Source organism: Chironomus tepperi, unplaced genomic scaffold (assembly GCF_022539635.2).
Source record: "Chironomus tepperi strain 1889 unplaced genomic scaffold, CSIRO-AGI_Ctep_v1 contig_298, whole genome shotgun sequence".
NCBI classification, from domain to species: domain Eukaryota; kingdom Metazoa; phylum Arthropoda; class Insecta; order Diptera; family Chironomidae; genus Chironomus; species Chironomus tepperi.
The window spans coordinates 1,668,278-1,680,718 of record NW_027226420.1 but is presented as its reverse complement, the minus strand read 5'-3'; the positions used below and the strand labels follow the sequence as shown (position 1 = coordinate 1,680,718).

Sequence of the window (12,441 nt, the reverse complement as noted above, 5' to 3'; positions counted from 1 at the left end):
TTTAACGCTTTTTTATAACATAACTGAATACCTTTTTGTACAATTTTCACACAAGGGAATCACGCATTGTTTACTAAACATTATTTTTGGACAGAAATGAACAAATCTTTGAATTTAAGATTTTACAGTAAGTTACCGCTTAGTTTGAAAGGCAGGAAGAAAGCATCACAGGAATGGCTCATAAGGCAGTTCAAGGATCCATATGTCGAGAAAGCTAGGATGGAGAATTACAGGTAAATTAAAATGTTCCTTAAATATTCAAGTTTGTTACTCAATTTGTTGTAATCTTTAGATGCCGATCATCATTTAAGCTGATAGAAATGAATCAGAAGTATAAGTTATTGAATCCAGGAGATACAGTGATTGATGTTGGCTGTGCACCAGGTAAAATTTAACGTACTTCAAGAGATTCAAAATTTATGCTGGATTTTATGATTTTCTAACAGGAAGTTGGAGTCAAGTATGCATTAGAGCAATCAATTCTGATGGACGAGACAAGACAAAAGGAAAAGGATTTCTTATTGGAATCGATAAGCAGCAGATATATCCATTAGAAGGTGTTACATTTTTCGGCAATACAGATTTCACAACACAGTCGGCAAAAGAGAAAATTTTAAAGACATTAGAAGGAAGGAAAGTCACAACAATATTGTCTGACATGGCACCAAACTCTAGTGGTATCAAATCACTAGATCAGGATAATATAATGGACTTAGTTACATCAGTTTTTCAATTTTCAAAGTATCTACAAGCAAATACAATGTTAGTTAAAGTATGGAGTAATGGAGAGTTAGCAAAGTATGTTAATGCTGTCAAAGAATATTATGAAACATGCCGGTATGTCAAGCCAGACGCATCACGATCAGATAGTGCTGAAATGTTTATATTAGCTAGAGGATTTAAGTCAAAATAGGAATAAAGAATATTTATGCTGTATAGTTTATGCTGAAATTTTATGCAACAGTCAAAAAATATTTGAATTTTTTTTTGTTTGTTTAGTGAAAGTTGGCAACGTCGCAAGGATAATTGGAAAAGAGAGGAAAATAATTAAAAGAAAATTTTCACTTATAATGAATTAATTTTATTTTATCATATTAAGTGTTGAAAATTTAAGTTTATATATCCATTACATCATTATAAACATGAATTTCTCATTCTCAAGTGGAAATTTTCATTTGCATAAGTTCAATCATCAAAATGAAAATCATCAATTTTCCACTAATTTCAATGATAATCATCAGATCCGTTACTCCAATCAAAATTTAATTAATTCGCAAACTACCTCAAATCCATCACCACAATCAGGTAAGAAGCATGTTATTGTGTAAAATAAGAAGAAAAAATTTGTGTTGAGGAAAATGGAAAATTCCGGTTTTTTTCTAAAATGGCGATTATTGATTTTTCATTTCTTAACATTTCTCTAATGACTCACAATGATTTTAATTATCATCATTTCCTTTTAATTTCCTCCCAATAGTATCGAGTTCAACAATACATTATGGACAGAATTTATATCAACCACAAAATCATGATTACGATAGAGATGTTAAGTCAAAAGCACTCACATCAAAAATGGAACGTGATGAGGTATTGCCGTTTCATAGTATGAATCAATCATGGAATCCATCGAATGGAGCTGACTATTCGTCACATTTATTATCAGCTACGTTGCCTATATCGATCCAACATATTTTAAAATATTCGGAGAGTATTAAGAAGGAATCGTCTGCTGTAAATACGAGTGCAAATAATATGAGCAGTCTTTTAAATACAGGGAGTGATTTACTTGGTCTAAAAAACTCTGTTGGATCGAATTTAATATCAAATGTTGCTTCTATGGTTAATCAACATCATTTAAATCATCATCAACATCATAGTTTCATTAATGGAAATGACAATAACATGGATCATCATCATTCTTCCAGCATTAACATTCCAAATCATAATTCGATGCTCTTAAGTCACAATCAAAACGGAACTGGAACTGGACTTAATATGAAAAGCCCCACTATGGTACAGATCGGTAATAATGGAAATATATCGACAACAACACCGACAACGACGACCGGTACAAAAATAAAGAAAGAGCGCAAAAAGTCAAATAAGCAGGCAAGCACTGAAAAGAAGCCAAAGAAGAAGAAGCCACCAAAGGAGAGAAAGCCACGACCAAAACCAGGTGAGATTCGTGAGAAGACAGCACTTGATGGAACCATTCTTTATTGCTGTCCAGAATGTCAAATGGCCCTGCCTGAACGTGATCTTGTCGAACAACATGTTGTACAACATGCCGTTGAGAGACGTTTCAAATGCGACATTTGTAGTGCGGCACTTAAGCGAAAGGATCACCTCACGCGACATAAACTTAGCCACATACCAGATAGGCCACATGCATGCAATGTAAGTCAATTAATGCTATTATTTGATGATTATACTGACTTGTTGTTCCTTTATTTAGATTTGTATGAAGACATTCAAACGAAAGGAGCAATTAACATTACATTATGTTATCCACAGTGGCGAGAAGAAGCATGTCTGCAGTGAATGCGGAAAAGGTATGTTATTGATTCTCTATCCACTTGTTAGCAGTGATTAATATGATAATGATCCACAGGTTTCTATCGGAAAGATCACTTGAGGAAGCATACACGTTCGCACATTGCTAGACGGGTCAAGTCGGAGATGAGCGCACAAAATAATGGAAATGGGACTGTAAATCCTCAACATACGGGACATATTTTACACAATACGTCGTCCTGAGGAAATTCGTTCAAGGACTTTTGGTAGATCGTAAAAATTGACACAGTGGGTTTTTTTCTATAGACAGTAAGGTTTGACACGTGTTTTTTAGATGGTGATTGAATAATTTTTTTTTTTAATTAATGAATCTCTCCTTACTTTCGGAATTTTAATGTCAGTTTCCTTTATGCAAAACATTATTGCAATATTTAATGAACTAGTCGTTCTAGTCACTCAAAGTCATTTTTTAAATGAGAATTTTAAGTTGTGATATTTATTTTTATTTAATTTCCTCTGAAATAATTTTTATTTATTTGATAATACAAAGTATTTATGTATACTATTTATCGTACTTGTCTACAAAAAGGATTTTTAATCAGCAAATAATTTTTAGTCACTTAGGTATTATATAGTTTAAATTGGAATGGAATTTTTTTAAAATGATTATCTTGCAACAGATTCGGCATAATGAAAAGAATGGAACCAAAAGTTCTTTATCAAAACTAGTGTAAACAATCGCTATTGGCGACTCTATTGCATTTTCCATGAAACAATCAGTGAATTAAGACTTAACATTTTATTGTGAATTTTTAACGGTTTTCAAAAATTCAAAAAACGTAACGGTAGTCAAAAAATCAAGCAACTTAACGGTTATCAAAAATTTGAAATTTTTGACAATTTTTAAAAATTTATAAATTTAACGGTTTTCAAAAATTCGAAAATTTAATGAATTTTTGAAAATTCAAAATTTTTAACGTTTTCCAAAAATTCAAAAAAAGGGGTATTCGGAATATTTTATTTTAAATTTTTCTGTAACGGTAAAAAATCAGGAGCCTTAAAAAAAATCATACCCAGATCTCACATTCCAGCCATATAAATTCAAAAGTGGAAGAGTTTCATGGGAAAATGCACCAAAAAAAACAAAAAAATGCTTATCCAAGTATAATTTGAAGACTTTGCAAAACCAAAAAAACATAAATAAATAAATTTACCACATATATTATGATAACTTATACAAAAAAAAAGAATTAACTTTTAAACGAAAAAATTATATTGCTTAGTATTAACATGAAAATATTGCGAGAAACTTTTTATAAGGAACTATATACTATATTATTTACAACAAAAAAAAAAATACTAATAATAATTGAGGATATAAAAAATTTTTTATGTGGTTTTTGATTTTACCGCGTCAACGTGCAATTTTTTAATTTCTTGATTTTTGAATGTCGATTAACATTTAAGGAGAACATTTTTTTTTTGATAGACATTAAGGTAAAGACTATCTACCTAGTCATTATTACAATAATATTAATAATAAATAGATATTAACGCATAAGGATTATAATAAATAAATAAATGAATAGGAAACTCAGGAGGATTGTGAACAAGTCATAATGCACAAAAAAAAAATACTGATTGAGATGATATGATGTTGGATTAAACAAGCTGTTCACTCCCGAAGTACAAATCTAAAGTAACAAGAATGAATAACTAAACTAAACAAAAGAGAACAATCGAAATTAAATCGTAAAGTCTTTTTATTTTTATTTAAGTGTACAAAAAAATAATAAGAAAAATCATTATCGAAAATCGAAAAAAAATAATAATGTGGAAACAGTAATCAGACAAAAAATGATGAAATTAATGACTATATTGTATACAAATTACCTACCTGCTAATCGAACATTTTTTAAATAGTTTTGAGACAGAACCAAATAATATTATTAATATTTTGATACTCAATAACTTTATCATCGTCCTCCTAACAAAAAAAATGAAAAAAAAAAAAACTTTAATAATATTATTAATAATACTTAAATTTAAGGATCATCTACCATACCACAGTCATTTCATATATATTCGAATATATTCAACATATTTTATTAAACATTATTAAGTGTTTTTTGGGAAATATGATTTCTCCATTCATATTCATTGACTTATTTTAAATTAATTTTTAATTTAATTAAATTTTATTTTATTATTCTTGATATATTCTTGAACGTTGCTTAAAAGCTTAATTTCGTATACAATTCATATTATTATCTATTTATCCGTGTATTATTAGTCAAACATAAACAAAAAAAAACTATGATAACATAACAGGTTTTATCATTAATTCTCACAGTATTTTTATACCAAATAAATTTTTTGCTTGAAGAAAAATAATAATTTTAACGTTTTTTAATTACAAGTACTTTTATTTGAAAACAGTCAGCATAAGAGTCATGATTATTGACATTTGAGGCTGTAGACAGCGCATCATCAACCTGTCAATTGAGATTTATTCTTAAATTTCTTCGTTTTCCTTGAATTTTTAACTCAAACGCCTATCAAAATTTGAATTTTAACTAATTTGTAAAAGTTAAATTTTTAACGGATTTTAAAAATTCAAAATAAAATTCAACTGTTTTGAAAGTTCAAATTTTCAACGGTTTTCAAAATTTTGAATTTCACACTTTTCAAAAATTTAAATTTTCAACGGTTTTCAAAAATTTTAATTTTTTAGAGCCGATTGATCTATAATTCATGGATTAACAGGTTAATTCAGCAGCTTGTCCATCGATCATCACTTAATCCGTAAGTTAATCTCAATATTTTTAAATCCCAGACACTCTGGACAAACACATAAAAATCTACTCGATCAAAACTTTTGCTAACTCAAAATCAGGCAACACTAAATTTTCGACAGAAAAAAAGCCGCGAGTGAAGATTCTCATTAATTAATCTTATTCTACTATCTATATTTAAAGAATAAGGCAGACATTCAAGATGGTTTCGTCATTAGAAAAGGATAAGAAGGAATTGGCATTGAGACTGTATCAAATATCTGGTAAATTCCAATTTACTTATTTTTCACATTTTGCGGCCTGCTTTGTTTATCATCATGGCTTCTTATAATACTCAAATTTCATTTCTTGTTTTTAAGCATTTAAGTTTGGATCTTACACGCTAAAGTCTGGTGAAATTAGTCCTGTTTACTTCGATCTTCGTGTCATCATATCATATCCAGATGTCATGCAAAAATTGACTGACTGTATCTATAAGTTTATTGAAGAGAAGGACATCCAGTGTGATCAACTTTGTGGCGTTCCATATACAGCACTTCCATTGGCAACATTGTTGTCAGTTAAAATGCGTCAGCCAATGTTAATTCGTAGAAAAGAAGCTAAAAGTTACGGCACGAAGAAATTAATTGAAGGCAAGTTCCAGTCAGAAGAAACATGCTTAATAATTGAAGATGTTGTTACTACTGGATCAAGTATATTGGAAACAACAAAGGATTTGAGAAATGAAGGCTTAGTTGTTGAGGATGCAATTGTTGTTGTGGATAGACAACAAGGCGGTTCTCAACATCTTGATAAAAATGGAATTAAAATGCATTCCCTATTTACTTTACCTTATTTGATTAGTATATTAAAAGACGAGAACAAGATTAACGAGGAATTGGCTAAAACTTTAAATGATTATATCTCCAAACCGATTGAAACCAGCAAGCCTAAAATTTCACGCTTACAAATGAGTTTCACTAAACGTGCTGACATTGCAAAGAATGAAGCTGCCAAGACATTATTCAAAATAATGGAACTAAAAAAGACGAATTTGTGCTTAGCTGCTGACGTCACAAAGACTGAAGAAATTCTCAACTTGGCTGAATCATTGGGACCATACATTTGTGTACTCAAGACTCATGTAGATATCATTGAGGATTTTAATGATGATTTTATTAAGTCACTCAAAGGACTTGCCGAGAAGCACAATTTTATGTTGATGGAAGATCGTAAATTTGCTGATATTGGCAATACAGTTTCATTGCAGTTCAGTAAGGGCATTTATAAAATATCTGAATGGACTGATCTTGTGACTGCTCATTCATTGCCTGGAAATGGAGTTTTGAAAGGACTTAAAGCAGTTATGAATGATAAGAATCAATTGGGAATCTTCATATTGGCTGAAATGTCAAGTGAAGGTAATTTACTATCCAAAGAATACAGTGGCCAAACAATGGATATGATTAAGGATTACTCAGACATAGTAGCTGGAATTGTCGCACAAAGTCCAAATTTGATTACTGATGCTGGATTGATTCAATTAAGTCCTGGATGTAAATTGGATGAAAGTGGTGATAATTTGGGCCAAAAATATAATACACCTGAGTATGTGATCAATGATAAGGGAGCTGATATCGCTGTTGTTGGACGTGGGATCATCGAAAGTAAAAATCCAGTTGAAGTTGCCAAGACTTATCGTGACCGTTTATGGACAGCCTACGAGAGTCGTTTAAATATCAATTAAATTCCTATATCTTTACATATTTTTGGGGATCCATGCTTTGCATATTTTACATGACATGTAAAAGCAAAGCATGGACCTGATTTGAACTGAATGTCTCATTGAAAAGATTATTGAATTATTTTTTGTTTAATAAATTTTTTATTATTTTTGCCAAGATCAATTTTGTACCATTTTTTGTGTCATTCTTTCAATTACTTTAAGGATCTCATTCTGTGCTTCATAGAACAGCTTATCATCATTTAAGTCTCTCATTAGACATCCAACGTAGATTCCAAATGCCTTACTTTTTCGCTTAAACTTCTTGCTGTCAAATACTTTATGTTCAGATCCTCTGGTTTCATTAAGTACATCGTTCGTTGGAATGAATTCTGATGTTTCCTCGTTGATTATGTACTCGATAGTTCTAGGCTGTAAACTTTCGTTTTTTGTGGAAATTTCTATTCGTCGCTTCTTTGCCTTATTTGTGTCATCTTGGCCATCATATGTGTTGTCAAGATCCTCATTTATGTCTTCATTGGTCTCGACTAGTTCAAATATTGTGTCTATATCATTATTGTCACTGTAACTATTATCTGCTTTCTGTTCTAACTTGACGGACGAAGGAGTTGATGGCTTGGTTCTCATTTTCTGGTATTTTGAGATGAATTCTAGACTCTTGAACCACCATATTTTTGGCACATATATCAATTCCTCTCCAAGCACTTTAGATTTCTCAATTTTGTTCATTTCCTGTCCAAACTGTGTTCTCAGGATCTGAATCTTCTTCACAATCTCATTTATAGTCACATCACTTTTTGTTCTTCGGACGGACACAAGTATATTATCAAGTGATTTATTACGTGCTTGTTTGTTATAGTATAATTTATGCTTTGGATTATACAAATTCTCATTTTCTTTGTAAGTTGTTATTAGATCCAAAACTGTTGATTTTTGCCACTCTCCACTCATGTTGCTTTCTTGATGGTTTCTATTGAATGTTTTTAGTTGCACTTAACAATTTAAGGTTTATTTATCATATCCTAGATTTGTGGCAGTATAAATACTCCAATTTTTAATTAAACTTACTTTCTAAAGATTGTAAACAAAACAATCGTTAAATTTAACGTCAACTTCACGTCATAGAATTTGTTTTGTTTACCAAATTTTGCAAAATTTATCAAAGTAGGCTAATATTCAATTAAATTAACTTCTTGGTGTTGAGCTTTCAGGTAGTATTAAAGATCATAAAGTAATTTGAAGTCGATAAATGCTTCCATTTAAAAAATTGCACAACATTCAAAATGAATTCAAAATGTTTAACGATTTTTGAAAATTTAAATTGGATGTCCATGATAACATACAGAATCGCGTTCAATTCATGTAAAAACGTCACTTATTTGTATTATTTTTTTGGCATGAAGAAAAATTAATAAATTAAGCAATTTGTGATTACAGGACGATTGAAAAATCAATTTGTGTGAATTAAAGTGAGCTAAATTAAGAGACCAGAACATTAAAAGTGTCAGTGAGTACAAAAATAGAAGGAAAAGAATATAAAAGTGTATAATATTGAATTTTAAACCTTTTGGATCTCTTTAAAAATTAAATGTCTCACAATTTCCATTGTGTTCGATATTTAACAACTCAGGATGATGATTTTGTGTTAAAAGTCGATAGAGATATTCGTAATTATTTTACAAATTGTACAAAAAACAGGTAAATATATAGTTGAGTACAGTTGAGTACAAAGAAGAAAAATGCAAGGATGATAATGCAAGGTCGCTAGCTTGTCAAAAAGAGCAGCAAGTATCAGCTAAGAAGAAGAAAGAAAAAATTGCACAAAAATATCAATTTCTTGTTTCATTCGTATACTTCCAGTATCTTACTTTTCCCACCTGTCAATAGTTACTACAGATTTTTAATCCACAAAGTCTGCAACTCTATAGCAAATGAACTAACAAATTGTGGACTATCAACATTTTCAATTGGAATTGGTGACTTTAGACGAACAGTTGTGTGCCATAGTAATCAATTGCTTATTTATCCAAATTCATCCCACAAAAGGTAAGCTTAACATAACTGCCAATTTATATTTAACGCATCAATACCTTCCTTGTTAATTATATTAACGAGTAAAATAAAGTAATTAACTTGTTTTTATTTATTCTACGCACAGCTCAGAAGAAACAGAATTTAATTGGCTTTACGTGGCTAGAAATTCCGTGCCAAAATATAAAACAAACGACGTTGTAAGCAACGACAAGCATCGAAATCATAGATCGAATACAGAGAGTATGGGAATAGAGAACGTTGATGGTAAGAAGTAGCTAGGAAATTCTGGTTATGAAATATTATTTATTATGATTGCTTTCACTCCATTACTCATTCACCTTCCAAAAAGTGCTCTAATAATTTTTTTGTTTACATTCTCATTCGCGCAACAACGTGATTATGAAATTATATGCTACTCGTGTATTGGTTTTAAGCATAAACAACATGAGAGAAGAAAAAAATAATAATTTTTGAGAGTTAGTCGTGTTTTTGTGCTCAAGCAGTCAAGTTAGTACTGGATTTTTTTGTGCTTTTTATCCTTAAATCTATCACAGCGTCACTTATCGTTGCCAAGAACCTTTTCTTAGACATAACTGTACATTGTGCCATATAGAAAATTATTTCATTGGAAGTAAAGAGTTTAAGAACCTTTAAATTAATCACGTCCAAAATATGTTTTTAAGGCAAAAATAGATAAGATAAGCAAGTCAGAATTAATGTTGTTTTTCGCACAAAACAAAAAATTGTAAACATTACTTGCTATTCGGGGTAATTTGATTAATTGCGTTGAAAAATACACGCTGACCTACTTGCAAGATTGATCTATCCAACAACAATATACATACATAACAAACAAAAAAAAAAAATAGCTAGCAGACACATAATATTAAGTTTGAAAGGTACAACGAAACCGAAATGAAAGAAAAGAGTAGTATTATATTCGTTATGCGGTTGTGATGACTCCTTCTTATTCGTATAATAAGCGTGAATGAATGGTTTATGTAATAATGTCTGTTTGGGTATTACCGTCATTGTGTCGATCAGCTGATTTTTGTTTGAGATTAAAGAAAATTGCAAGCATGCACTTCTTAAGAGGTCGTTTACTTGTGACGTATTAATGGTGTTGAGGAAATGTAGATTGTTGGCGTAATTCCGAAGCAATAAAATAATCAAATTAAATTTAAATTCTGGGAGGAATAACGGATTTGAAATATTTAAAAATTAACGGCTTCAAATTATTTGAATAAAAAATGTCAAAAAATTCAAAATTTTACGTACGTAACTTTACGTACGTATTTATTTACACAATGGACAAAGTTTATTCTCAATTTTTCACATTTACAGCAATAGTATCGCATCAAACGATTGAAGAAAGAGACAGTACACCCTATAAATCTGAGAAAAGTTCATTGTCAGACGATTCAAAAAAGTATGTGCGCTAAATTCCATTTTAATTAAAGATTATTAAGAACAACAAATAAAAAATTTCACAGACATTCTCGTACGAGGCGTCCAGAACGTGCATTTTATGTCCCACGAGCAAAACGAAGTCAAACAACTCCACCGTCAAGTAACACAACAGTAAAATCTCATACAAAAAAGTCTGAAAAGTCAAAGTCAATTGACGAAAGCAGTTCATCAACATCCACAAATTCAGAGGAATCTAACGACATCGATCAATCAACAACAACAACAACTCAAAATCAATTTCTAGACTGCACTGTGATAAATTCAATTCACTCTCAATCATCATCAATAAACTGTGATCTTTTAAACCAAAATTCTAGTGAAGATAAGTCAATTGTCGTGTCTCAAGATATAACAAAAGATCAGAAAAATCTTAATAATTTTTGCACAATGACTAGCCGCCATCAGACCGAAAAAGCATTCATTATAACCCATGAAGCAGACAGCAATAAAATTGATAAAGATGAGAAGGAGTTGATGAAAGCGTCACAAGAGATTAACAGAAGTAATCGGAAGCTTATAAAGCAGACATTTAATTCAAATGTACTGGAGATTGAAACCGCAAGTGGTAATTCTGATAAGGCTGTGAATAATAATGAAGATGATTGGGACACGCTGTAAGTTCCATAAAAGTCTTTAGTTAGTTCCAATTGACTAAATTTGTTTCTATTTCCTGTAGATTTGATGACAATGGCGACTGTTTGGACCCAAAAATGGTTGAGGAAATTACAAAAGCTGTAGGAAAAGTTCAAATTGAGAAACCGAAGTCAGATTATAAAGCGTATCACTCAAATGTTGACCTATTAAGAGACGAGGAATATCCACATGTTTTAGAGTGCTCAAATTTCCCAGTCGAGTTTCGTACACAAGATTTAATGAATTTATTTGCGCCTTATACGAGAGAATCTGGCTTTAACATAATTTGGGTAGATGATACTCATTGCCTGGTTGTTTTTAGCAGTTCGAAAATTGGTAAGTCATACCATTAATTAATTTTTCGTTTATCGCATATTTATATAATTTATTACAGCTGCCGAAGTATTAACTGCAAGTCATCCGATCGTAAAAGTCAAACCATTAAATGAAGCTACTTCAGAGTCACGTACAAAAGCTCGGTAAGGCACTTCTTATCAACATCAAAATTACAACATAATTCATAAATTTAATTCTTTTATGTTCCACAGTAAATCTTCTAGTTCCTTACAACCTTATCGACAAAGACCCGAAACATGTGCAGCACTTGCGAAACGACTTGTTAGTGGTAAGTTATTAAGATTAATGTTTTTATATACGATGATATAAATGCGATTGCATGTGTCTATTTATAGGTGCACTTGGTGTACGAATAAAAGCAACAAGTGAAGAGAGAGAAAATGAGAGAAGAGTTCTCCGAGAAGCTAAAGGTTTGTGCATTCTTATTAGCTTTATTTCCAATGCAATTTTTAAAAAAATTAAAATTTTAGCGGTTTTCAAAAATTTAAATTTTTCAAAAAACTGATAAAATTCAAAACTTTGAAAACCGTTAAATTTCAAATTTTAAAAAACCGTTAAAAACGTGAATGAATTCTAACCACTAAATCTCATTTCCATTCCAGAACGTAAATTACTTGCAGCAAAAGCACGAGAAGAAATGTGGAATAATTGATTACAATAGATGTAATACGTTGCCATTATTTTCGTCCATAAGATGCAAATTCTATGAATGTTGAAACAATTTTTTAATTTTTTGACGTAGACGAAACTTTTAATTTCAATAAGAAAAAAACAAATCTGTGCAAATGTGGCTATCTTAAGATGTTAAATATATTTTTTTCTATTCACATTGGATTATAACTTAAATATTTTATGGAGACATAGAGGATGAAGGATAAAAAGATGATAAGATTTGAAGCAAAAAGTCAGAGTTGG

At 30.6% G+C, this 12,441-nt stretch overlaps 5 protein-coding genes across 5 annotated transcripts; 4 read left to right on the top strand and 1 right to left on the bottom strand.

Moving 5' to 3' along the window:
* Positions 1-66: 66 nt before the first annotated feature.
* On the top strand, positions 67-956 carry Mrm2 (Mitochondrial rRNA methyltransferase 2). Its single transcript, XM_070642712.1, has 3 exons — positions 67-233; positions 293-384; positions 447-956. Exons 1-3 carry the CDS (start codon positions 97-99, stop codon positions 911-913), a joined length of 696 nt encoding a protein of 231 aa, XP_070498813.1. The 5' UTR covers positions 67-96; the 3' UTR covers positions 914-956.
* Positions 957-1,014: 58 nt separating this feature from the next.
* Positions 1,015-4,604, top strand: l(3)neo38 (lethal (3) neo38). The gene is made up of 4 exons (XM_070642710.1): positions 1,015-1,305; positions 1,478-2,397; positions 2,456-2,552; positions 2,612-4,604. The coding sequence occupies exons 1-4, from the start codon at positions 1,143-1,145 to the stop codon at positions 2,755-2,757; spliced, it is 1,326 nt and encodes a 441-aa protein (XP_070498811.1). The 5' UTR covers positions 1,015-1,142; the 3' UTR covers positions 2,758-4,604.
* An 803-nt stretch (positions 4,605-5,407) lies between these two features.
* On the top strand, positions 5,408-7,195 carry r-l (rudimentary-like). The gene is made up of 2 exons (XM_070642705.1): positions 5,408-5,572; positions 5,669-7,195. The coding sequence occupies exons 1-2, from the start codon at positions 5,512-5,514 to the stop codon at positions 7,033-7,035; spliced, it is 1,428 nt and encodes a 475-aa protein (XP_070498806.1). The 5' UTR covers positions 5,408-5,511; the 3' UTR covers positions 7,036-7,195.
* Positions 7,192-7,983, bottom strand: LOC139092323 (uncharacterized). Its single transcript, XM_070642672.1, has one exon. The coding sequence runs from the start codon at positions 7,981-7,983 to the stop codon at positions 7,192-7,194; it is 792 nt and encodes a 263-aa protein (XP_070498773.1).
* A 418-nt stretch (positions 7,984-8,401) lies between these two features.
* LOC139092446 (R3H and coiled-coil domain-containing protein 1) lies at positions 8,402-12,434 on the top strand. Its single transcript, XM_070642853.1, has 10 exons — positions 8,402-8,730; positions 8,893-9,078; positions 9,191-9,330; positions 10,411-10,495; positions 10,560-11,150; positions 11,213-11,505; positions 11,564-11,648; positions 11,718-11,794; positions 11,862-11,936; positions 12,129-12,434. The coding sequence occupies exons 1-10, from the start codon at positions 8,621-8,623 to the stop codon at positions 12,176-12,178; spliced, it is 1,692 nt and encodes a 563-aa protein (XP_070498954.1). The 5' UTR covers positions 8,402-8,620; the 3' UTR covers positions 12,179-12,434.
* The last annotated feature ends 7 nt before the right edge of the window (positions 12,435-12,441 follow it).